We start from the raw sequence: 27,571 nt of genomic DNA, 5'->3' as shown, positions 1-27,571 counted from the left end.
GGTCCAACTTCTTATCCCAACTTCCAGCCATTTTGTCCAACTTCTTATCCCCCCCCAATTCTGATTGCAGATGATACCTCATCTTTGAGACTAGCCTTATTAGCTCACGGCTTAGCTTTTAGGCACCAAAACAGTAGTGCTAGAAGACAGTTGTTTTTTAACTTGGTGCTATTTAAAGTTCAGTACTGTATGAAGTGGTGTGGGAGGAGTGAGATGAAGGAATGTGTTGAATTTGTCTCCAGTCAACTATACTGCAGTAAACCATAGTTGAACACAAAATAGCCCCATTTTTAAATTTAGCTATTTGGATCTGAGGGACGTGAGATTAGGAATCATAGGTCTGTAGGGTTCGGTTTAGATATAAACATCAGGTTTATTGTAGATCTATAGTACAATCCCAAAGTAGATTTGCTATGTTATGCTGGGCAAATTGCTAGAGCAGCTAGCTTGGTGGCTTTATCTACATGGAAAAAGAAAGAGACTAGATAAGAAAATGAGGTTTAGGGTCTTCAGAAAGGAAGACATTAGGTGTTAAGGAGCTATAATCTTAATTTTCACACTTAATCTTTGTAAGGGGTGTCTTGGAGAGATAGCTGGATATTTGAAGAAGGAGATGAGATAGTTGAGTTTGTGATGATATTTGGGAAAATTTAAGCCAAACCAATTTGAAAATACTAAAAATGTTTTTTAAAAAAACCACCAAATTGAAAATCAAATTATTGGGTCTCAAGCATACTGTTTATGTATATATTTCAGAATAGTTTAATAAGTTTAGCATAAGATCAGATGAAACATATATCTATATAAATCATATATATCTCTCTATATAAAAGACATTTGTTTCCTCTAACTTGATGAGTTCTAAGCCACCTTGATCAGAGTTGTGATTTTAATGGAATATTAATTTACAGTATCTTTCTGCAATTAATACATCTGATTTAAACTAGTGGTAATAGCTATGCATCATTCTGAATTTAAAATGGTAGATGTTTAATAATAGCCATGCCTTTTGGCATGTACTAAGCATCTTTTTTTGTTTAGTACAGCGATAGTGACTCAGAAACTGTATTTTCACTTGCTATAGAAATATGATTAATTCTGACAATCTTGAATACGTTCAATCAGTCTTTTAATGTAAGAGTATGGTGTTCGTACTTTGGAAAGTGTGCCTGTCTGTATGATATGGCAAGTAAGGGGTTCAACACCCAGGATTTTTAATTTTTAACTAAGTTTTGTAAATTGAAAGGGCTTTCCATGGATATGGGAATGTAAACACATTTCACTTGGAATGTTAAAGTATGATTCTGGGAATGTAAAGTAGTGGCTTGTCACTGAGTATGTGCAACTGTTTTACAGTTACATCGTCATCTGCAGTCTCTGCTCATAGTGTTGCGTCGGTTATTGTAGCTGTAGTGGAAGGAAGAGGCCTTGCCAGAGGTGAAGTAGGAATGGCCAGTATTGACTTAAAAAATCCTGAGGTGATATTATCACAATTTGCAGACAATACAACTTATGCCAAGGTATTGTTGCATACTTAATTGCTGTATCCCTTACAGGCTAATTATTGTGAATTTATTTCTTAAAAAAGCTTATGACTAATGGGAAATTAAATTTTTAGTTTGTAGAAGAAATTTCTCAAAAGTGAAAGTAACAAGTTCTAGAAAATGTGCAATGTTGAAAGGACTGCTATTTTGTTTACTGTGCCTCAGATTTTAGATAAAGGGAAAAGAATGTTTTGCAAAAGAAAAATTGCCTTTCTGCAAAAAATAGTGTCAAACAACTATGTGGCAGTAAGATGTCTTGTTTTGAAGAGCATTGGGCAATCCATAGTAGTAGAACTTGCAAATATTTTTCATCACGCAAAACACCTCTGAGAGCAGAACTTGGTAAATCTGTGTGTGTGGGCGGGGGGGGGGGGTGGGGTGGGGGTGGGTAGGGTAACTGTAGGGCTGGCTTTGTGTGGTTGCATAAATATGCCTTCTCAGTTCAAAATGAAATTCACTCAGTTTACAGCCAAGTGTTCTGCCTACCAACAGTGGATACTCTACATTAATTTGGAGAGTAATCTCTGGTTTATGCAACACCAGCATTAATAAAACATCTTATTTAATGGTTTTGTTGTAGTTACGCATGCTAGAAAATAATGTAGCTTGTAGCATCTTTACAATATTCAAAGAAATAAAAACTAAATTTAATTAGGAGAGTAAGTAGATATGACTCAGAATATAAACAGCTATCAAATGTATTTACTAAAATATATGTTGTATAGTCATTTTTTTTTATCGTCAGTGCTTTTAAAGCTTTATCCTGGTCTTAACACACATAAGTACCTATTGAACCTGGCAGCTACAGAAATACTTCTGTAATACACAGTACTAAAAAATCAAAATGAGACGTGCACCTTGAAAATGTGGGCACATGAGAAAATGTAGACATTCAAATGATGATTTGGCAACTTAAATAACAATTCACTTAAAGGTTTGAAAGTGAAATATTGATTTGCTTTTACCTAAAAAAAAGTCCCACATAATCGAATGGTAAGACTAGAATTTTGCAAGGAAACTTCAGATTATTCTTATGGAAATTATTTACTAATTTTAATGGTTTCATAAAGATTACAGTTACTTCTAAGAGTAGAAGGCTTTCTTTTTAGCAAGCAGTAGCTGTGTTTAGAGTCTCCCCTGTTCTACTGTGTCAGGGTTAAGAACTGTATTGTTGTCCCATGAAATTTATCTTTCTCAAACTGAGAAGTATTTTAGCTGCCCAAATTCCTCCCCCACCCCTTTACTTTCAGTCCTGAATTTAATGATAAAATACAATTATTTCTCTTAAGCCTTTCATACCTTGTCTTTAAATTCTGATAACATGTCTCTCTGTTACTCAGGCTTGTAACTTGATAAGTTTACATCTTCTGTAACCACCAATCAGGCCATGGCCAGATTGTTCAGTATTTTCCTCCCTTACCATTCTAAAAGATGTCATTTTTATTTGTACACATATCTTCCTAATTTTCCATTTACATTACTGAGTTCTCCATTCTGTGGGCATACCTGATACTGTATTGACCATCCAGTCAAAAAAAAAAAAGGAGAGCTGCTACTCTACAACTACTTTTTCCCAAATGCACTATATGGCCTAGTTTGTTGTCTTAATCTCCACCACCTTTAACGATACTGTCTATCTGCTGGTCAGCTGTTTTCTTACAGTGTCACTGTCCATGTTTTGCTAGTGATTGATATCAAGCTTATTGTATTTTTTTTGTGTACCATTTTATTTTTTAATATTCTGTCAATTAATTCAGTAGTTTCCTGTATTCTTTAAGTTCCTTAAGGTTTGCTTTAACTGTGATGCCTCTGAAAAAAACTTGCTAATGATTATCAGATATGATGAGCAGTGACAGCTCTCCCTCCCACCCCCCACTACCCTTAGGTGATTTATTTTGTGTATTTTTTATGCTTTTTCACCTTTCCTTTGTTATCTATCCCTTCTTTCACATCTTAACTTCTAAGTGCTTACAATATAGTCTTTTTTCATGTTTCTTCCTTGAGAATTTGTGGATGATGATATAAGTGAATGTAAGTGCATAATGATGTTTGTCCTTTCTTATACAGCGAAGAAATAGAAAAGCATATAGTGTACTTTAAATCCCTACAGCAGGTGTGTATAACATAATCAAAGCAAAGCTGGTTTAAATATGTGCATTTTGAGCCATATTGAAAAAGGTAAGACTGAGATTAATGTTATAAGAGGAGGTTAGAACAAAGTCTAAAACAAGTCTCAATCAAAAGATTATTAATATTCAGACCTGCTGCATTTCTTCATCTTCCAAAGCACCATTAACTTTTCAGCTGCAAGCCCAGAAAGCTGCCATCTGTTGAAAATAAGTCCTTCTCCCGTCATAGCCATGGAATATAGTTTTGGATATTTATCTCTTGCTTCAACGACAAGCATGTTTCTGTGTTTGAATAACAGGGGATAGATAACTCTATTTTTTGTTTTCATTTAGTTTCATGTATATTTATATATCTGTATCTATAGATACAGGTAAATTTGACTCTGTAGAAGTTAGCAGAAAATTTGATCTTTATTTATAGGACTGGAACTGCGATTTTAAAATACAAGGATTCTGTAATTCTTTATTGCTGGCTCATTAGCGTATAAAATATTTTAGATTATATATGGATTTTTATTGAATTATTTGAATTTTTTTGTTCAGGTTATTACTAAACTCAAGATTTTAACACCACTAGAAATAATAATGTCAAACACTGCTTGTGATGCAGGGAACACAACAAAATTGTTCAGTCTGATAACGGAACATTTCAAGGTAAGCTCTTAAATTTAATTCCGTATTTTAGAGTTCTTGTTGATCACTTTTATATGATTGTTGATTTGAGAGTTTTCCTCAACTCCTAAACCTTAAATGCAGTCAGATTTTGTGTTTTCTATGATTTTCGGGCCTAATTTTACCATTGTAAAGAGTAATCTAAATGCAGTTCCAACGCTGCTAGTTCTAATCCTGACAGTTACAGAGATAAGTATATTACTGATTAAAGCTGAAACTTTTGAATTTGTGGCATTGAAGTAATTTGAGCAATACTGAACCTAGGAAATATTCAGAGATTAAAAAATCAAGCATTTTCCTTTGCTCCTTCTTTGTTCTCTCAACCTGATGAATAGGTGGGGCTAATGTGTCACAGAACAGGAAAAAGAGCACTGGCAGGGTAAAAGAGGGTGAGATGAACTAGTATATGTAATTTACGAGTATTAAAGCCTCAGAACTTCAAAAAAACTGTGTTAATTACTATTTGAATTGCTTCCAGGTCTACACTGCTGATGGCTTCTTCACGAGTCCTCTTCTACTTCCTGACCTCTCTCCTCTTTTTCTTGCATAAATCATTCGTGCATCTCACACATTCAGATACATTGACGTGCATGTCTTTATTCCCTATTTATCATTGAAGGCTTGACAGTGATCCCTTGGCCTTAAACCTTGACAAGGGAGAAGTACAATTTGAATGTGAGCATCGATGCTAGCGTGAAAATAACTCTGCCCAAAAGTCATTAATTTTAACCAAATCCAGGTTAAATTCAAAATTTGGAGTAGCTACTTCTTGAGAGGAAAAGCAATATCCAAGAAAAAGCCTGTGTTAAGTTGCTCAAAACAGTAGTATGAACCTTTTTATATGTAGTCACTACCAGAGAGAAGGAAAGGTGAGTGACAATAGTGTGGCTTCTTTGTGCTAGTAAGCTAGAATGAATACTTCTACAAAGACAGTTTGCTGAATCAGTTGATAGATTGTCTTGGAAACGCATATCACTAGAACAATAGAGAAGTCTGTCAGATGAAAAATTCTCTATAACTTTTTAAACTATTTGCTTTTCCCCCCATCTTCACAGAATGTGACTTTTACAACTGTCCAAAGAAAATACTTCAATGAAACAAAAGGTTTGGAATACATAGAACAATTGTGTGCATCTGAATTCAGCACCATTTTCATGGAGGTTCAATCAAAGTATGTTTAAATAAGGAAAAAGCATACTGTGTCCAGATGAGTTTTTAACAGCTTTTTACAAGCTTAGTACACAAGTCTGTGGCTTGTTGCAAAAGTTAGAAAATCATAACAGAGCTGTTCTTTTATTTTGCCCTCTGGTGTTTCTAATATATCTAGAAACTTAAATAGAAAGCCTTGTTACTGATTTTTTTTTTTTTTGTTTGAGTGTTCACAGCTTTCCACTTTCTCCTTTTCACTCTTTCGTTAAAGATACAGCTTAACAGCTATGATTGCCTTTATTTCTGGCCTCAGCAAATGTTTTCCATGTACCAGCAATTTTAAGTAGTGATATTTGGTGACCTGGGTCTTCATTTCAAGTCACATTAACTACTGAAATACGCATGTTCACAATACCAGCTATATAATGTGGGGTGTCAAGTGTACAGAGACTCAAGCATTCATGAATATTTAATTTACCGGCATATATGTGCACTATACCTGGGTTAGTGCATACTTAAAGCATACTGCTTTTTCAGTGCTATCAATCCCAGTAGTTGTCAAGCAGAAGTGTAATGTGATTTCTGTAGTGCACCACTTGATTTTGTGATATTTAAATAGCACTATTCAACATTTATTAAAGAATGTTTCTTTCCAAGGTACTACTGTCTTGCAGCTGCTGCAGCTTTGCTAAAATACGTTGAATTTATTCAAAATTCAGTTTATGCTCCTAAATCACTCAAAGTGCGTTTCCAGGGGAGTGAGAAAACAGCTATGATAGATTCATCATCAGCGCAAAATCTTGAACTAGTAATTAATAACAGAGATTCTCGGTAAGAATATTTACATTTACAAATTACATGCTTATAAAGTTGCATTTCACCAAGTTTCCTTGACATTTGTGTTAGAGCTGACCATTATATTTATTTCTGTATGATGGAACTTACATACTGTTCAGAGCTTTTGAAAAAAATATTTGGACAGAGAAATGCATTACAGTTCAGCACAAAATTTCTAGCATAGGAAATCCTACAAGTGAATTGCAGGAAGAGATGATACACAGATATCCGTGTAAAGATGACTATATTTTATTCAAACTTGTAAATGATGATGCCAAATTTTGCAGATTGTAAAATGAAAGAGGCAACATTTCCACAAGAAGTTGCTTATGTTGGATTAAAATGCCTAGGTTTTATTCATTTTACACCAGGTAAACACTCCAGGCTTGAAAGGTTGTTCTGTTTTCCTTTAGCTCTAAGGAATAGTGGCAAACAAAGTAATTTCTATAATGATGGTCACATGCAGTGTGGTACTTAATTGCATGGTAGTTCTCCACAATGAGAACAATGCTTGGAGCACTTCCTTCACCAGGAGTTACTTGCCTTCTAGGCAGAAGTAGCTGCAAGGCTTATCTTCTCAAGACTGTTAGGCTTCTGGTTAGAAAGAGAAAGACTTGGAACTTGCACTTTGCTGCCTGCCAAGTTCTGAGATCCACCTCTATTTAGAAGTTCACTCATCACCCTGATATAAAAAGGGGAACCTGGAGATTCCTCCCTCTCCAAGTATTACTCATAAGAGCTTTCCACTTCAAGAGATGTCATAGAATCATAGAATGGCTTGGATTGGAAGGGATCTTTTAAGATCATCTAGTTCCAACCTCCCTGCTGTGGGCAGGGACATCTTTTACTAGATCAGTCATCCTTACCCTTCTGCCACTGCTCTTTTTTCTTTCCGCCTCCTTTTCCATTTTTGTGGGGATCGCGGAGTACCTAATTAGATCTGTTCTTCAGAAGTGGGAGGTAACTGTAGTTTCTTTCTGATCATCTGTCACACTCTGCGCCCAGTTCCTTCTTGTTTGCTCTGTGGCTTCATATGTAACTGCAGGAGCCAGCCACTCTAAGATTGGTACCCTCAGAGCAATATTTCTCTGGAAGCTGCTTCTAATTCCACAGATGGTTTTGAGAGGAAGGAGGTCACAAGAGAAACTGAGCAACAGTAAACTGCTTTAAGGTTCTCTTTTTTTTATCGTTATTGCTGAAGAATTTTTGCTGACCTAGTGGCAAGTTTGAATCGGGCCACACACAGCTATTTCCATTACGTATATCTTACCCTTAAAGCCTGGATAGATGTCTTTTTATCAGATATTAACAGGTAGGACTTAATAGTACAGGCACACACCAGAACAACTAAATCAAGTTCTTGTGCCAGTATTAATTCTGGAGGGGCTTGTCTCTCTTCATTTACTGTGTAGGGAAATGAGCCCTCGGTTGCTTAAAGGTAGGCAATGTGCATACTAACCCAAATGTAGAGTTCCCCTTAAGTGTTGTCATGAGTTGCATCTTACGGTAAATATGTCCTTAATAAAACTGGTTTTGAATTTCCCTCTTTTTTTAAATGTCTTGACTGTTGCTTTGTTCTTTTATACCATGGTGTTTCAGGAGTTTCTGTACTATCTATCTATATTTATGCTGTTTGTTTTGTATAGTTGTATCAGATTTCTTCCTATCCCGAGTTCTGTTTTCAATCAATATGTTTGTATGGCCCCAGTGTTTTCATTGGCCTTCTTTCAAACCAATAGCATTGAAGGTTTCAGGTTTCTAAAACTGTTTAGATATGTACTAGATGTAAATATTATAGGCTGCTTATTTTAGACAGATACAATCAACCCTTAAGTGTGAGGCCCTGGGATGTGTAACATGTAAAAGCCACGAACATGAAAATAATATTTATAAATCATAAGCATGTTATTTGGCTCCTGTATTGACTGTAAGTTCTTTAAAAAAATAAAATCAAAGTTTAATTATCTCCTGGACTTCTAAGTATTTTAAATCATTTTCAGAAATTTATTTTAATGAAAATGTTCTGATTAGTATTTGATCTCTGATTATAATTTGTCTCCTTTTGTAGGGTTAGTTTGTTTGGTTTTAATTAGTTCAGTTGAGAGGAAAAATGTGAACTGCACTGCTGCAATAGGAATGGAATACTACTACAAAAAATGAGGAAAATACTGAGTACAAATGTATTTCTATACTTTGGAAAATGATGTAATGAGGGCTAATATTATATTAAACTACATTAAATTACCTGACTTCCTAAACTGCTGTAGTTCATATAATATACATGGCAAATAGGGAGGTGCTAAGCATCCCAAAAGCATGCCTCAAATTTGTAGGATACCCTTACCTGAAAATGTCACTTGACATTTACCACCTTCATTTTTGTGAGTGTATTTTTTACATGTATTTTGTTTTCAAAGGAATGCTCACACGCTTTTTGGTGTCCTAAATTACACTAAAACTCCAGGTGGAAGTCGAAGACTTAGATCCAATATCCTGGAGCCACTAGTTGATGCTGAAACAATTAACACAAGACTGGACTGTGTTCAGGAATTGCTCCAGGATGAGGAGCTCTTTTTTGGTCTTCAAGGAGGTAGTAGTTTATTTTTTAATACATAGTATTATATTTCTTTTTAAACATTTTTTCTAATCTATGAAAGTATGCAGTGTGACTCTGTTCGAAAAGTATTTTTTAATGATTTGTCAGGTGACACATATACTGGACACTTAATTTTTTGAAGTAATATTTATTATGATAGTGATAACTTTTCTTAGCAAAATACTTCAGAAAAGTAGTTTCTCTGATAGATAGAAGTCAGTGAGCCAATAGCTTTTTCAAAGAATTTGAGTTTATCTCTTTACCTCTATGGCTAGATAAGCACTATGTTGGAAGTATGCAAGTATACATAATGTATACAGTAAAAACAAGTAAAGACATTGCTGATGTAATACTTGTTGTGTATGCATGGTTTTTTCCCGTTGCTTCATAAAACATAGTGGTCCAGACAAATGTAAAAAAAAATTACAATACTAGAGTATGAGTTAGTCCACGTGAAGTTGGATCATGTAATCTTAATCTTTATCACAAGAAAAATATGATTCAATCTATCAAAAAGAATATTGCTGAATTGATATATGTCCACCTGTACACTAATCACTACATGCTTAGGTATAGTAAGTATAGTTATGACAAAATAATTTAGATAGTTATTTTTTTACCAATTTTTTTCCCTGGTAAATAATTTGTGAAGATAGAATGAAAGATTAGCATAAGTATAACTAAGTAATTGTGTGCATTTAAAAAAAAAAAAAAAAAGATTTTATTACCATTTCAGTTCAATTTCTGATCTGTTTACTTTTGTTTTACAGTTATCTCAAAATTCCTGGATACAGAACAACTACTTTCAGTTTTGGTACAAATTCCAAAGCAGGATACAGTATGTTTCAAAACACACCTTAGATGATCAGTTATTTGGCTATAACATGCAATGTATAAATGTGATATCTATAAATATGTATGATATGATAAGAAAAAGACTGCACCTTAAAAAGACATGGAGTAATGATATCATAAATTGAGAGTGTATCGTATTTTACAGCAATATAAGATTCTCGTAGGAGAATGTTAGAAAAATTAGGGTTTGCTTCAATATCACGTTCATCTTAATTTATGCAAATTGACTTCCAAAAATGTTTACTTTTTATCACTCCCCACCTTTATTCTTCGTAAGTGTACCTATTCGACAGTACTAGGATGAGAGAGAGGAATTTTCTTCACGTCAGCGTAAGAGGAAAAAGTGTATAACAGAAATTTACTCTCTTATTTTTGAAGGTTAATACAATTTTTGATAGCCTAAAGAAAATTAAGTATCTTTCTTACTAGAAATTAAATAATTCCTTAGTTTTCATGTACACATCAACAGAAATTAGTCTTTATTGCCTGAAAATTTTTTTTGAAAAAGGTTCTTAAGCAGCACTCTGACTTTGCTCAGCTGTGCTTATAATACAGATAAACTTAAATCTGTATGCAATTACTAAGTCAATCGTGTAAACATACAAAGCCAGAAATGGGACTTACCTGTTAGTTTCTAAGACACAGACATTGTATGAGCTAAGTGCAACCTTTTCATTCATGAGTTAAGTGTTTCATCTGAATAACAACCAGCTGACAGAAAACAATATACTCATTTGCACAGCGTAAGCAGTACCAAATGAGACAGAAGTTTCCCTTACACTGACTGTTCTCATAAGCAGAGAACCTTATGTCTCAAGCACACAAAGTGAGATATCTAGGTTATGAATAGTGTCTGGAAAGTCCCTTCTGCATCCAGTTCTCAACTTGACCCATGCTTCTCTGTTAACCTTTGAAGGCAAGGAATAAGTAACGTATTGGAGAATTGATTACTCTTTTCTCAGGGTCCTGTCTTATGGATTAAAAGAGTGCCCTGCTCTTACCTGTTACCTTAAATCACACATCTTACAAGGTGGACCAAAATGAAATGCAGATAAAAGCATTTGTTCATAAAAGCATAACTAGACAATAAAGCTATAAATGCTTACAACAACATAGTTTAGTTGAAAGACAAGCAATACTTTATCTGCTTATGTTAAGGCTTCAGTAGGATGGTATTTTATCATGTATCCTCTTGACAGTGGCAGCCGTGGTTTCAGTCTGTGTGGGCGCCTTATGCCTCATGTTGCATCCATTAGAGTGCATTCAGGAGCTTGACCAACAGAGGCGGCCTCCATCACAGATCAGCTTGGGAAGAATTACTGAATATATCTTCAGATTCAAGTTCCTTAGAACCCCTCTTTCTTCCTCAGTATTTATAGTGTATTTCCCCTTTGAAGTCTTTTAGGAGCTCAAGGAAAATTTAATCTTTTGTCTTGAAATTCACGCTGTAACATTGTTAACCAGGAGATAGTTGTGAATAATTAAACTAAGGTTTCTGTTCCTTCAGTGTGCCAATGTGTCTTTGTTAGACTGGAGGTCAGCTCCTGTTCTTAACTAGTTTGTAAACAGAAATTGCTGAAGGGGGGTATAAAAGCTCTCTCTCTCTCCTAGTGACTATTAACAAGTGTCAAAGAAAGATTATTTTTTTCATCAGACCTTACCTGATACATCAATCTGTACATTAACACATGCAATACAAGTATCAAAACAGGATCAACATCCAACTTTTGGTGGAAATGAGGACCACCTGCTGTGGATTACTTGTTCACCCACCTGAAGAACAAATTCAATAGATTCTGTGCCTGATGAAATTCCAGGCATGCAACAGATTGATTCCTTCTCTCACAGGGAGAAGGTACCAGTATTTTTGGTTTAAATGAATTTCCAGGAAATACAAAAGTTAAACTAGGGCTCATCTACTGACATAGCACTTAAATGTAGGACTTAAGTATCTAGCCCAAAATCACAGTCAGCTGCTTCTCTGAATCGTCATGCTTTACATATCAGAGTGACTGTGGACAAATTAATTTCAGATGCTGTAGAGGATAGGCTTGCATTTTAGTCATTAATGAACCATAAAAAAGCAACATTATATAGAAGAGCTATCGACTATGGTTGTATTCATTCATTTTCTCCCTTTGACCCTAAATTGCAGCATGTATAGAGATCTACTTTTAATACCAGTTCAGTTAAAGTTCCTATAAGAAGTATGTTAGCAAAGGTACATTCCATTATGCAATACCAACTCTTCATGTATGACCATATCTGTCCTTTTGATGTCCGATTCCATCATGGAACTTAGACCCCATATTTATTTGCAGATTATGATTCTTCCTTTCATACATTTAGCATTGTTTAGTTCTATCTCTTACAGAAAACAACTTTACATAGAAGGGAAGGCAAGAGATGCCCAGTACTACAAGAGTAAAGAGTTATTATATAGAAAGGAGAAAAGATTTCACACGGGGTCACGCTCCTGTGTTCATGTTGAAAACTGACACTAGATTTTCTTCAGAACCAAACAACGTGCTTATCTATGTTGGTTTCTTAAAATCCTGTCACACAGTGCATATATACTGCATATGGTGTGCAGTACATATGCTATGCCATAATATCAGCAACAAAATTCTTTACCATAAATGTTAATGGGGCATACAAAACAAGGTAGAATGTGCATGTGGCCAAAACATTTTGAAAAGCAGTCACTATAAGCAAAATTTTTAAACACTGTGGGTTTTTTTTTTTTTTAATTACATGGGCAGATGTTTAAGGATATAAATATATTAACCAAAGATAAGGGTTATGTTGTGTTTAACAGCATTTATGAAAAGGGCTGTGCTTCTTAATTATGATGCATAATGTATTCGATTTTAAAGAGTCTACAAGCTATGTAGAGCTTGTATAGAGCTATGTATACGTAGAAGATTAAAAGTTTTCATGGCTTGTGTTAGCAGAATGTTCTCATTATCAATCATTACCAGTACAGACATGAAAATATTAGATACTGATGGGCAAACTCATAGTAGGTAATGTAAAATTTAGGTAAACATTTTTTATGCAGTTATATATCGAGTTGTCAAAGTGAGCTTATAAAGTATTCTAGCAGTTTTCATTAAAAGGATAAACCTGTTACAGTTAACAGTATGAGTTCTGCTAGTTCTTAAGTACTTTTTAAAACAGGCAGACATACAAAAGAATATTTGTAAATTTTTTCAACAGGTTAAAACTGCTGAATCAAAAATAACTAATTTAATCTACCTGAAGCATACTCTAGAACTTGTGGAGCCTCTAAGAGTAAGCTGTCTCTGTAATTTTTTTTTATAAAGTACAGACCATTTTGTCCTTATTTTTGTACAGTGCCATTTGTTAAATTTAATGGACTATAGAATAGAATATCTTAAGTTGGAAGGGACCGATAAGGATCATCGAATCAAAAAAAAAAAAATTACTTTATATCTTGCAGAACACAATACTGCCAACATAGTCTGTTAATTCTTAAGCCAACTGAAAAGACGCATTTGACTCTCTCTAGTACTCTTAAGAACTGGATACCATTACCTGAATAATTGATTTTATAACAAACATTTAACTGGAACTCCTGCTCAGATTCTGTTAGCTGCTTATGCAACTGCTAGTGAGCCTCAGTGAATCTAAGAATTTTCAGTCCTTTGAAAGGGCTACAAAAAGGAGTAACTGTTCATCTCCATATTTTAATCTTCAACAGGCTGCTTTAAGAAGGTGTAACACACCGCTGCTAAAGGCTTATTACAATTCTCTTGAAGATACAAGGTATTTATCATAATACTTCAGCTGGTATGTTAGAAACTCTCATCTTTCTTAAGAATATCTGTAAGATTAAAGATGTTGCATCTTTGCTTATTTGTAGTTACAGGTATAGCTCAATTCTTTTGCCTAAAAGCTGATTTTAATAGTCAAAAATTGTAATTTTCAACTAAGAAACAAATACAGGGGAAAAAGCAAAGTTAGCTCTGATACTGCAATTGCTGATGGACTGCACTCCATTAGAAATAATTCTGAAAAGACAGAAGTAGTGGTTTCCTAGAGTCCCCATAATAATGCAAAAATCAACTGTTGCCTGTATATTTGAGAAATAATTTATATCTCCCAAAGATTTGAATGATATCTTTGGTCCGACTTGGGTAGTCATGCTTCATTCTGAAGGCGTGAATAGACATGAAATTTAGTGTTTGGTTTTAACAGTAGATAATTTGCTTCAATTATTTGTAATACTCTTATTTGTAATTTTGGGTTGATACTGCAAATAAAAATTGTAAAGTATTATATACCTAATTTGCGATACAACTAATATTGCAGATTCGGTATTATACTTGAAAAGATTACAACTGTAATTAATGATGATACAAGGTACACAAAAGGATGTCTGAGTATGAGGACCCAGAAATGCTATGCTGTTAAGCCTAACATCAATGAATTCCTTGACATAGCTCGCAGAACATACACAGAAATTGTTGATGACATAGCAGGTATTTCTAAACCAAGATTTTTACTTATTTGGAATTCAAAGTACATTGCACCTGGTGTGTAGAAGCCATGTAATTATGTCTATTATAACCTCATATGTAAAAAGTATTTAGTATTAGTATAAGCTGATTGTCACTGATAAGTAACTGAAGTACTTTTGACATACATACTGAGATTCTCCTTTTGTAGATAAAAACTCAGTTTTATTTTAATGAAGTCGAACAATTATATTGATTCCTGTATTTAAACCTGTTGCTCCTTATCCTCTAGAAGTACAAAAAAATGAATGTAATGTAACAGAATTATTCCAACTAAAACATTCTGCATAAAACCTGTAAATCTTTATTTTAGCTTCTTGAATTAAAATATCCGAGTTCTTTGTTCTTTATATTTTAAGCAGTCTTGGACCTATCTGTGGACTACTTCTTAGCCAAGCTATTAAGAGTTGGAAAATACGAATGAAAGGAATTTTAGCATAATGTCTGTTACTGTGCTTTAGTAACCTTCCTGTTTATCATTAAGTCAAAATGGAAGGAAAAAAATTATCTTCTAGAATGGATCTCCTTTTTTAGTATAAAATGTTGATTTCTAGCTGAAGGACCATCTTCTTGGTTTACTATGTAATGGGAAACTTAAAAGAGCATCAGAAACTTTAGCATCTGTCATGTGTTGTGAGCTTCCTGTTTCCTTCTAGTCTTACATTCTACGTAGTACACAGTGAAAAGTAGAGACACTATTGTTTTTTATTTCCTAAACCTTCCAAAGTTTGGTAGCTGCTAGGATTCCAGAATGTGTGAAGAGATGTGTTCCCCTTGCCCATTTTCACTGTAGTCCACATGCTTGCAGAAGGGATTCTTCTCTCATTTCCTCTTTACTAGATTAAATGCTAGGTGACTCCAGGACTGAAATACTGATGTCGTCTACCTGGACTTCGCTGAGGCCTTTGATACGGTCCTCCACAACATCCTTGTTGCTAAATTGGAGAGAGATGGGTTTGGCAGATGGACTAAGAAATGAAAGATGGATATGAGATGGATAATTGGCTGGATGGCCGCATCCAAAGAGTTACAGTCAATGGCTCAATGTCCACTAACAAGTGGTGTCCCTCAAGGGCCCGTACTAGGACCAATACTATTTAATATATTCATCAATGACATAGACAATGGGATCGAGTGCACCCTCAACAAGTTTGCAGACAACACCAAGCTGAGTGGTGCAGTTGATTTGCTAGAGGGAAGGGATGCCATCCAGAGGGACCATGACAGGCTCGAGGAGTGGACCTGTGCGAAGTCCAACAAGGCCAAGTGCAAGGCCCTGCCCCTAGGTCAGGGCAATCCTCAGTATCAGTATAGGCTGGGGATTGAATGGATTGTAGAGAAGGTTTTGGGGATACTGGTGGACAAAAAACTGGACGTGAGCTGGCAACGTACGCTCTCAGCCCAGAAAGCCAGTTGTATCCTGGGCTGCATCAAAAGAAGCATGGCCAGCAGGTTAAGGGAAGTGATTCTCCCCCTCTATTCTGCTATGGTGAGAGCCCACCCGGAGTACCGCATCCAGCTCTGGGGTCCCCAGCACAAGACAGACATGGACCTGTTCGAGCAGGTCCAGAGGAGGGCCACAAAACTGGTCATAGGGCTGGAACACCTCTCCTGTGAAGAAAGGCTGAGAGAGTTGGGGTTGTTTGGCCTGGAGAAGAGAAGGCTCCGGGGAGCCTTTCAATATGTAAAGGGGGCTTGTAAGAAGGAGGGTGAAAGACTTTTTTTACCAGGGCCTGTATTGACAGGACAAGGGGCAATGGTTTTAAACTGAAAGAGAGTAGATTTAGGTTGGACATAAGGAAGAAATTTTTTATGATGAGGTTGATGAGATGCTGGAACAGGTTTCCCAGAGAAATTGTGGAAGTATTCAAGGTCAGGTTGGATGTGGCTTAGAGCAACCTCATCTAGTGAAAGATGTTCCTGCCTGTAGCAAGGGTGGTTGGACTAGATGATCTTCCATTCTATGATTCTATATCCAGAATGTCCGAAGTTGCTAGTCTACATTGTGAGTGGTTGGAGAGTGGGCAAGCTTAGAGCAATGAGCAGCAGGGAAACACCATTAAGTAGCTTCATCCTTTCTTCTGTCTTAGATGCTGACGCTAAGTGCTCGAGCAAACTTTCCATACTTAGGCCTATGTGCGAGTTGGTCAAATGCATGAACTGTCTTTAAAGAACACGACTTTATCTGATTCTCCACTGGAATTTTTTCCCAATAGCTTTATGCAGCCAGCTTTGTTACATTAATACATTACTTAAATAACTCCCTGGAGACCCACCTCTAAGGCCTTTTGTCATGTTTCTTGCCTGACACATTCAACACCTATAAATCATATTAACAGTATGTATCTTTGTACCAACACAAACATGTATGTGTGTGTATGCACGTGAATGTATGTAATTTGGGTCAAATCTTTATTTGTGGTATGTAGGTATGATAACACAACTTGCGGAAAAGTACAACTTACCAATGAAAACAAGTTTCAGCTCTGCTCGTGGATTTTTTATCCAGATGAGTATTGATTGTTCAGCATTACCCAATGGTCAGCTTCCTTCTGAATTTACAAAGGTATCTGTACTAGATAAATTTTTATGTAATATGTTTGTATACTTAATGTATATAAAATATATAATACATTAATAAAATACACATTATACAGTTATTTAAGCAACAACATCATTTCAGTGAAGATATCTAGAAGTAAATGAAGGTATAATTGGTATGTTTTTATAACTGCGCTATTTCTAGTTATACTTAATATAGTCAGAAATGTGCAATTACATGCAATTATGTTGTGTGTAAATAAAAAGTTGTATATCTTGCTGATAACTGCATTCTCTTATATGGATTTTTCATAAAAATTTACATGGGAAAAATGAAGCTAGGCATTGTTTTTTCTGTTTTCCCCCCTCCCCGTATGGTTCCCAGTTTGCTTTTTAGAAACTGTTTTTGTTTCTGATAGTACGGCGAGTTCTTATTGTTGGTTTGAATTCCCTGTAGATAACTAAAATGAAAAACACATATAGCTTCACTTCAGCAGATTTAATAAAAATGAATGAAAGATGTCAGGAGTCCCTGAGAGAAATATATCACATGACCTACTTGTAAGACCATTTTAAACTATTTAATATTGCTATCTACATTTATTTTGTCCAATTAACAGCTAATTACACATTTTCTTAAAGCTATCTTTCTCTTAAGTTATAGCTACTTACAGAAGTAATCCAAAGCAACACTGATCAAGTGTACTTCCTGAGTCAAAAAAAACCCACAAAGGCGTGTATTGTATTAAATGTGATTACAAATATATAAACATTTATTAATAAGGGTGGCCATCATATTTATTAAATTTTTATGGGTGAATTATCTACACAAAATGACACAATGAATGTGTAGTTTTGTAATGCAGAATCATTACTTTTAATCAATTCCTTGCATTTACAGTAGAACTCTCTATTTCTGTATTTTGTCCTTGCTGCATGTCATGTTGCTCTGCTGTGTATTTCAGAAGACTTACTAAGAGTAATGTTGCATGTCAATTTTATGGAAATTCTTTATAGAAACCATGTGGGGTTTTTATTAACATGAAGGCCTAAGGGAATTAGAGTCACATTTGACATGTTAATAAAACATACTTGATTCCATAGCTATATTTTTAGTTCATTCTCTTTGTGAAGCTTTCTTACGAGCTGTTGGTATTTGAGCTATGTGTGTTGTGTCTGATAGCAGAATTTGATCTGAGATGATGGTATTAGATCTTAATTTGCTTCAAAGAAATTTATACGTTTGCTTGCATCTGGCAGAGATAATGGCATGTTATGAGTAGCCTCCCATCCTAATGTATGCAGTATGAACATTAACTTGCTTTATTTCTGAAGTTGTATAAAGTGACAGTATGTACTGTGCAACAACTAAATAGTGTCTAATTTCAGAATAGTGTGTAAACTACTGAACGAGATCTATGAACACATTCATTGCCTATACAAGCTGTCTGACATTGTGTCAATGCTGGATATGCTGCTTTCATTTGCCCATGCCTGCACTCTTTCTGATTATGGTAAGTTTCTTTGATTCCGTCATGGGCCAGATAAAGACCCTCCTGTTCGAGAATATCCAGGTTGTTTTGTCTGGTTCTCTGATTGCTAAGCTCATGTCATTTATTTTTCTGGGTCTCAGTAGGCTTTTGGTGAGTGTCTCAGGTCTATCCTTGCCAGATTTGTGCTGATGTTCTTTCTGTTTCCATTCATTGAAATTACATTCTGCCATTTAGCTGCTGTAAGCCTTCACAGCCAGTCTTTTCAAGATAGCCCATTTAAGCATATTCTATTCAAAAGCACAAAGTCTCTGAACATTCTGAGTTTACACTTCTGTTCTGAAAGGGCACAAGCAGATCAACGTTAAGTATATACTGTAAAAAAAAAAAAAATGTGGCTACTTTTGTTTATCTGCTTCAATTTCTGTAGCGCTTTTAGACATTTTTGGGTAGTCTTCTGAGGAATCCAAGATCATGTGCTTACCTGCATATTGTTCATCCTTCTTCCCTAGCCCAGTTCTGCAATGTACAAATGAGCACACTGTCTTCAATTAATGCTGACCTGAGATACTTATGTACAGTACAATACAGTGTAGATACTAAATCAGGTCTGGAAGCCATCTCAGGAGGTGTATTAGCTCATCGTTACTGATGCTGCTATGTAATTTCCAGTTCATGAGCAGGATCAGTTTACTTTGCAGTATGGACTGTGAATCTTCATGTGCTCATGATTCCAGTCATAGCACATGAATTGATGTGTAACTGAACAGTAACTGATATGCTTGAGACATCACAACCTTTTCCCACCAAATGAATCAGAGCACAAGTTTTCTTCAGCAGTGATAATAAGACCAAAGCCACTTAGCTTCTTCCATTAATCTACACCTGCAGTTTGCACAGCCAGGCATGAATGTATATGCACCAAATGAAATGAACTGTCATTTGTAGTTTTTAGTCCCCTTTGCCACTTGACTCTCTCATCTAAATCATTAAATGACTAAAACGTACACCAGGTTATTAGAGTTCCCCAATGCTTAAACCTGAAAAACTGTTTTGGCACTTCTTTCTTGAAGGTTGCTCCATTTAAACAGACCACAACACTTCTTTGTTAGCCTGTGGTATTGATACTGAGGTAGACAAAGAGGAGGCATATGGAATAGGTCCAGAAAAGAACTGTATTGTGACAGATGTCCCAGTATCAAATGGATCTATGTAGGCATAGTATACACCCAAATAATCAATATGATAAAATATAACAAAAATAGAAGGCATGCTAATTCCTTATTTCCCATGCTTATATAAGGTACATATGTAGTAGTAACAAGAGTTCGTGATCCCGGTACATTATATGCTCATAGCAGTATAAAAATAAATTATTAAAAATAAATCGGCTCTGAAACTGGCTTTCAGGTTTTCTGTTTTAATTACTTTTCAGGTTTTGCTCTTTGTATTTTTCTTTATTACTGGAGTCCAACCCTACTTACTACAGAACACAAACACAGAAAGTTAATTTAGAAATGAAGTGTTAGTTATGGGATTCTTTTTGTAGTAATAAATCATGAAGACTTGGATGACAATCAGAATCTATACCCAAAAGTGGCTGGTAATTCTTCCCAAGTGCTGCATGTTAGTCTTGCTTACTACAGGAAAGTAAAAATCGGGAAATCAGGACCACAGAGTTTGACTTCTGCTCTGCAAGAATTACTTTATTTCAAAATGCACTAGTTTAGTAATGTAAAGGTTTCCATACTAACTCTACAACATTTTATATCCTTTTTCTCATTTAGTTCGTCCAGAATTTACGGATACTTTGGCAATCAAGCAGGGATGGCATCCCATTCTTGAAAAGATAGCTGTGGAAAAACCTGTGTCTAACAACACATATCTGACAGAGGGTAACAATTTTGTCATTATTACAGGACCAAATATGAGTGGAAAATCAACATATCTAAAACAGATTGCTCTATGTCAAATTATGGCACAGATTGGTGAGTAAGAGCATACCATATTAGTAATCTTCTGCAGCACATTTAGTGTTTTCTAGTTAAAAATATTTATGAAGTTGAATGATTTGGCATCTAGAATAAGATTCCATCTAAATAGTAACAGGTAATTTTTAGTCCGTTTGCTCCTACCAGCTCTTGTGTTGCAGACAGAGGCCGCTGCAAGGTTTTGGGTCTGCCTTTGGAACCTTATGGGGCCCCATCTGTGTATCTGGAAGCCTCCCCAGTCTGTCTGCAGGAGAAGCACAGTTGTATACTTTAATTCTTTGGAGCACCTTAATCCAATCTGGCACTTTATGCTAGATTGATAGTGAGTGTCCTTAAAGTATGCCTGTCGGGCTATGTATGTGTTAGTCATCCAAAAGGAATAGATGAACTTGAGCATACCTCAGTTATGCAGAGACACATGCTTGCAGCCAAGTAGACTTAATAGCTGAATAATCAACTACTTAAAATAAAAGTAGTAGTAAATACTGCAAGGTTCTATCACTAAAATTATAAAAGTAAAACAAATATTTGTAAAGTCCAACTGAGACTCATCCCTATTCTCAGGAATTCCTCATGATTTTTACCCTGAAGATAAAGGTAAGACTGGTAGCACAGGAGAAAGACCTTAATAGGCTGACCCTAACTCTACTAGAATGAAATTACTTAGCAGTGGAGAATAAAATTTGTCCACCATGTGTTTGTGGGTCCAATCCCCAACAACAACTGCAAGCTCTTCAAGAATTGCTCTCAAAAACATGAGTTTAATATGAATAAAAGAGACTTTTTGGCAGGTTTCCTGTTCTTTTCTATTCAATAAAACTAATAAGCCTCAAAGTCTGATAAAGGCAATATAATCTTGGTTTTGGGAATCTAAGATTCTTTGGGATCAGTAACTCAACGGCTACAGAAATTTAAATTAATCTTAGTGTTTATTCTCACTTTCGCATCCCTTTGGCTGAAGCTGTGTGTCAGTCTATACGATTTCTTAAGGTTTTACTGATAAGCGTCTTTAATTACGGTATCTATGTAATAATTTTTTCTTATAAAGTAATGGTAAACATAATCTTATGAAACTTTATAGAATAAGAAGCATTCTCTACAGTGCATAAAAACCAAGTGTAAAACTGATTATTTTTTTTCCCCACTGACATTTTCAGGCGAATTGGTATTTGTCACACTGATATGAGAAAACTCACATTTTACTTGTTTTGTAGGTTCTTATGTCCCAGCAGAGTATTGTTCTTTTCGAATTGCAGAACAGATTTTTACCAGAATAGGTATGGATGATGATATAGAAACAAATGCATCAACATTCATGAAGGAAATGAAAGAGGTATTAAACATAGCTAATCCAGGGTCCAAAGCCCATTTTTACTGTTAAGCTAGTAGAAATTGTACTGGTATATTTCCACTGAAAGAGTGTACTTTGAAAAGCTGTCAGAAATTCAGCTTTCATCTGTTACCTTGACGATAAACCACAGAAAACCAGGCATATCTTGAATAAAAAGATATCCCAATATGAGTAAAAATCGGTTCTCTGTTGGACAGTAGTTTCAACGTTTTGTTATTTCTTAGACCTTAAATGATTGTTGGTAGGTACCTAAGCCCTCCAATTCCCTTTCCCAAACTGATATGATTTTGAGGGAAAGTGGTATGTTCAAGGGAAAAGAGAAGGAGGGCTGTATGAGTCTTTGCTTGATTAGAATTGATAGTTATTTGAAAGCTGTGAAAAGGTAAAATTTGTGGATCTGATAAGATTTTTTTTAAATTTCTGCATTAAGTTTCATCTGAATAACACAAAGTATTCCTATTAGCAGCAGTATTCCTCTTAGGGTTTTTAAAAAAATGCATTTATAGGAACGATAACACTTTAAATATTTTCCTAGATAACATACATCATACAAAATGCTAATGACAAATCACTCATCATAATTGACGAACTTGGCAGAGGTACCAGTGCTGAAGAAGGTATTGGCATTTGTTATGCTGCCTGTGAATATCTGTTGAATTTAAAGGTAATTCTGTTTTGAAAAAAATTTAAAACTTGTAATTATTTTGTCATACTGAAAGTAAATACAGTATTTTCTCATAATTTAACTTCAATTTTGTAGAGATTTCTTGCCTAAATAAAATACTTTTCATAACTGGTGAATAGTAAGAATTATGGTGGTAATGCTGACAAAAACTGCACTTCTGTTCACTGGCTATTGTGATTTAACCCCAGGAGGCAGCTAAACACCACCCAGCCGCTCACTCACTCCCGCCCACTGGGATGGGGGAGAGAATTGGAAGGGTGAAAGTGCAAAGACTTGTGGTCTGAGATAAAGACAGTTTAATAGGTAAAGCAAAGCTGTGCACACAAGCAAAGCAAAACAAGGAATTCATTCACTACTTCCCGTTGGCAGGCAGGTGTTCCACCATCTCCAGGGCAGCAAGGCTCCATCACGCGTAATGGTTACTTGGGAAGACCAACACCGTAACTCTGAATGTCCTCCCCTTCCTTCTTCTTCCCCCAGCCTTACATGCTGAGCATGATGTCATATGGTATGGGGTATCCCTTTGGTCAGTTGGGATCAGCCGCCTCGGCTGTGTCCCCTCTTGTGCACCCCCAGCCTGCTTGCTGGTGGGGTGGTGTGAGAAGCAGAAAAGGCCTGCTCAGCAATAACTAAAACGTCAGTGTGTTATCAACGCTGTTTTGGTCACAAATCCAGAACATAGCCCCATAGTAGCTACTATGAAGAAAATTAACTCTGTCCCAGCCAAAACCAGTACAGTGGTCACCGTCTCGCAACTTGCTCGCAAGCTTGCATTTCTATGTAGAAAGAGAATAACCAGTCTCTTTAGTTTTGCTTAGTACAGCTTTGTATGCTTAAATGTTAAAAGTGAACCTATTTACCTGGCTGTTATCTTTCCAAAGTACAGTGGTAGTTCCACGCAACTTATGAATGGGTCACAGGGGTTAGAGGCTTGTTTAGGGAAGTGGAAGGTGGTTTTAGATGGGTTGGAAGTTTCACCTTTATTACTAGTTATGTGATCAACCTCAGGTTGTTGTCAACTTTTTGAAGTAAGTGTGTAGGTGTTCAGTTTCTCATCAGCGTTTATTCAGAGTACTTTTGTGGTTTGGTTTGAAAAGCTGAGATATTTTCTGTAGCTTGTACTTTTGGTAAAACATTCTTTGAGAGTATTAAGGCAACCATTTGACAATCATTCAAATAATCCCAGTCAAATTTTGTAAGCATCATGGATTTCCTGTTACTTCTGATATTCTTTTCCTTCTATTAAGAAAGGAGTGGGAGGATCCCTAGGTGGAAAAGATATCCTTGCTAATGATTGAAACTTATCACTTAAAGATTTTAATTTGCTTTAGTACTTTAGAGACAGCTTTTCAATGTTTTGGAGGAAAACCTGGACATCTGTGAGATCATTTAATTTTTCTTATTTATTGTAATTTATTCCAGGATCATTTCCAAAATAAATTTTCTTTCTTGTTTCCTTATTTAGGCATTTACATTGTTTGCTACACATTTCCTGGAACTGTGTCATATAGATGCTTTGTATCCCAATGTGGAAAATTACCATTTTGAAGTGCAACATGTGAGAAGCAGTGCTGGAAGTAAGGAGAAAATTGCTTACACTTACACGCTCGCTAAAGGATATACAGAGGAAAAGAACTATGGTAATGGATTCCACTGTGACTTTAACTTAGTAAAGATTATATAAGATACTATTTCAGTTATTGGGCATCTAACAATATTTTTCTTCTGACAGATTTCTGCTGAGTTTGTATCTCTGTCATAGAGTAACAACTGCAGATCTGTGATATGTTTCAAATACTTGTGTGTTTTAAGTAACCATGTAGTGAGATAGAAGTTTGGGGCAGTATGAAGAACTTAGATGAAATTTCATAGTGAAAAAAAACATTTAGTAATGTTGGTAGGTACTTGATTCACCTCTTAAGTGAGATGAGCCATTCTGAGCACACGGTACTTGAGTTGATTTAATCTCTGCTTATGAAAGCAAGTGAAAGTTCTGGAGAGGTGTGAATGCTGAGGTTTGTGTTATGTAAAACTCTCTTATGTGTCTGCCATAAGTAATGATATATCAGTTAAATAGCAGCCTGGCCCTTTTTGATTAGCAAAAAGGAATCAAGTTTCTTTAAAAAAGGACAGGAATTTTACTGTGTATCAACCTAAGGTTATTTTGAGAGGTTCCACTAAAGCATCAGTGTTTTCAGGAAAGTGGGTTTACTTCTCTTCTAACTTCAGAGTACATCATACTGAAGATTGTACAGATTGACAGATTATGGCTCAATAAAGAAATGAGTGAGTGACAATAAGGCACAACCACGTGTTTTAAAGAGCTACAGAAATCTGTATGTTTCCAAATACTAGAATCTGAAGTTGGATCCTTTATTTAGGTGACATTTAATCAATAGGAAGTTAGCTACACATGACTTTTGCAAGCTAGTGGTAACTGAGGACTACAAATTATTCCAGTCAAGCTTCAATTAACTGGACTTAAAACATTTCTATATCAGAATTCCAGAATAAGTTTCTTTAGCTTTGGCAGCACAAGCTCAATTTCAGATGCTACACCACCACTAACTCAGAAAAATCATGTGTTTAGAGAGTATTCTCAGACAACAGGAGGCCGTTAGTAACTTAGTGTTGGTGTCTTGGCTTTACCTTACTTGAGCAAAGTTACATTCTAAGAAAGAGTGCAAGGGCTTTTCTTGACCCTTTTTAGTTTTTAACTGTACAGTATTAAAGCACCCGATGAAGTACAGAATTTCCTCAGAACAGCCAGGGCCACAGGCAAAGGAAAAAGTAAAAAATCATGTTCGGGCAGAAAAAGTATTTTACATCTCTTTCTTACCCCGAGTATCTGACCGTTTGGCTGCTGGCAACAGAGTAGAAGTTGGAACATGACATCCATATCCACTGGATGTCTGGATTTAATGGAGAGCGCATGTAGCACAACCTCAGTATTTTCCCGCTTGCCAAATTAAAAAACTAAACAGAGAAAGCTGTTAACACCAGTGTGCCATTTTATTCCTTTAACCTTATGTGTCTCATCCTGCCCAGTTATGGTATTACCAGCAGTAACTTCATGTGGAAGTGTATCTTAGAGGTAGCATTAGAAGAAAGCAGACATTTTATTTTGTAACTCTCAAACCCATATTGTTTATTTAAAAAAAAAAAAAAAAAGGAAAAAAGGGGCAGAGAAAATGTATATCAAAATTATTTTAATAAAAATGAAAACTTCACCCTTTAAAAAATAGGCTAAGTTAATTCTGGCAGACATAGTGTGGAAGGTAGGAAAAAAAAATCACATCAAAAATCCTGATTTGTGTTTTATATGTTTAGGATTAAAAGCTGCAGAAGTTTCTTCCCTACCATCATCTGTAATTTTGGATGCAAAGGAAATCACAAATCGTATTGCAAAACAAATTTTGGTATGTAGTAGAAAATGTTAATACTGCAATTCACAGTTTTTATAAAACTCAAATATATTTTAAGTTTCTGAAAGGATATAGGATAAGCACTACCTATGGTTTTATGAAAATAGATTTCATTAAAATTTGTATTTCTGGAACCAGTTATAAAAGATTCTGTTAGGTGACAACACAAAGCAGCCCTTCGGGTTAAGGAGCATTACATGCAGTGTTGGTGTACAAACCAAGAATCAGGAGATCAGAAATAGGCTGGAAAGTAGCAAACACTAGTATTTTAATAATAGAACATAATTGATTTAGTATTTTAATGCACGTGTATGTTTTTAAGAACAGCACAGGCAGAAGAGCACTCCTGAGGTGATGAAACAGAGAGCTGTATACCATTTAGCAATGAGATTGGTTCAGACTGCCAGAAATTCTCGATTGGATCCAGACAGTTTGCGTATATATTTGAAAGGCTTGAAGAAAAAGTATGAAGCCAGTTGTCCTGCACCCGGACAAAATGATGAGCAACAGTAATGTGTAACATAGGCTGTTGCTCTGATTTTTATGACTGCAAGATGATTCCGTTTTTTCCATAGTATTGGAAAACACTGCATTTCACATGTCTTTAAATTCTTAATTCTTAGTCTAAATTATACTCGCTACTGAAAGACCATATCCTTCGTGGCTTTTTTTCCCCAAAACATACCTGAAATAAAAGCATTTACTTTGTATGAGGAATACAGTTCTTTTTGATAATGAGCTATATCCCTTTCATTATTTTAGAGACAAAAAAGTTTTATAATATTTAGTATTTTCTACATGATATATGTGGTATTATAGTTCTTACATCTGATACTGAAGATCTTGCCTAACAAAAAGCAATCTTTGAAACAGATGGTCCACGTGTCTTGTACAGGCAAGCTCTACTTGCACTGTTGAACATGCATCCATAAATCCTGTTGTTCCCTCCTCAAGGAGGGTTCTAGCTCTCTCAATTGTTACGCTTAATCCAACATAACGAAGGCGGTCCAGGACTGCTTCCTCTCCAGAACTGGGCAGTCAGAGCTTTTTTTGTAACACAGTAACAGCAAATTACTGTGGTATTGATACTGTTGATACTTTTTTGTTTAGAAAGTAAGTAACAGGAAATCAATAAAAAGTTGAATAGCCTTCTTCCTTGATTTTTTTTTTTTTAGTACAACTTCATTGAGTGACTGCAGCCATGTATTCCAGCTTGAAGGAATTGATCTTTCCTCACTTCCTTCTAACCAACTTAGGCCAAGAGTTCTTATATCTCTCTATGTGTGTGTATATAATTTATTATACATATATCTATAAAATGGGTAATACACAACAGTGTAATACCTAATTTATAACAACAAATGTATTTTTATATATAGTTATGTATTTCCTTTTTATGTATCTACCTTTGTAAACATACCAGTGCAACAGAATAACATTGGTAGTAGGCGCACTGTGGTTTATTACCTAAGAAGTTTTTTTTTTATTGATTTAAGCTATTACCCACAAGTAAGTCCCCTCTCTTCAGGCCTTAAATGTTGCCAAGCGTATCACTCATATCCATCAGTAATACCATATTTGTTGTCTACCCCAGTGAGGATCATCACAGCAAAAAGGATTTTGCGTTCAGGTTTCTTAACAAGAGGAACCAGATGGCAAGGGACATGTGTTTCAGGTTTTATAAAATTTCAAATTTATAAAATCAGAACAGATTTTCAACTTTGTGCTACTGTATTATTACTTACCGCACTGCAAAGTCAGGTAC

At 35.5% G+C, this 27,571-nt stretch overlaps 1 protein-coding gene across 1 annotated transcript in view; it reads left to right on the top strand.

Moving 5' to 3' along the window:
• MSH4 (mutS homolog 4) overlaps positions 1–26,539 on the top strand; it is a 32,000-nt gene extending 5,461 nt beyond the window's left edge. The window contains exons 3-20 of the mRNA XM_075711102.1: positions 1,357–1,520; positions 4,217–4,327; positions 5,401–5,516; positions 6,152–6,325; positions 8,749–8,921; positions 9,698–9,765; positions 13,002–13,076; positions 13,507–13,571; positions 14,118–14,287; positions 16,753–16,889; positions 17,322–17,425; positions 18,254–18,378; positions 20,142–20,342; positions 21,560–21,678; positions 22,232–22,360; positions 23,847–24,021; positions 25,712–25,800; positions 26,134–26,539. Coding sequence (XP_075567217.1) covers positions 1,357–1,520; positions 4,217–4,327; positions 5,401–5,516; positions 6,152–6,325; positions 8,749–8,921; positions 9,698–9,765; positions 13,002–13,076; positions 13,507–13,571; positions 14,118–14,287; positions 16,753–16,889; positions 17,322–17,425; positions 18,254–18,378; positions 20,142–20,342; positions 21,560–21,678; positions 22,232–22,360; positions 23,847–24,021; positions 25,712–25,800; positions 26,134–26,319 — 2,381 coding nt within the window. The 3' untranslated portion in view covers positions 26,320–26,539. The remainder of the gene's footprint in view (positions 1–1,356; positions 1,521–4,216; positions 4,328–5,400; positions 5,517–6,151; positions 6,326–8,748; positions 8,922–9,697; positions 9,766–13,001; positions 13,077–13,506; positions 13,572–14,117; positions 14,288–16,752; positions 16,890–17,321; positions 17,426–18,253; positions 18,379–20,141; positions 20,343–21,559; positions 21,679–22,231; positions 22,361–23,846; positions 24,022–25,711; positions 25,801–26,133) is intronic.
• The last annotated feature ends 1,032 nt before the right edge of the window (positions 26,540–27,571 follow it).

The sequence above is a fragment of the Pelecanus crispus genome, chromosome 5 (genome assembly GCF_030463565.1).
Source record: "Pelecanus crispus isolate bPelCri1 chromosome 5, bPelCri1.pri, whole genome shotgun sequence".
NCBI lineage: Eukaryota > Metazoa > Chordata > Aves > Pelecaniformes > Pelecanidae > Pelecanus > Pelecanus crispus.
This window is presented reverse-complemented; position numbering and strand designations above follow the sequence as displayed.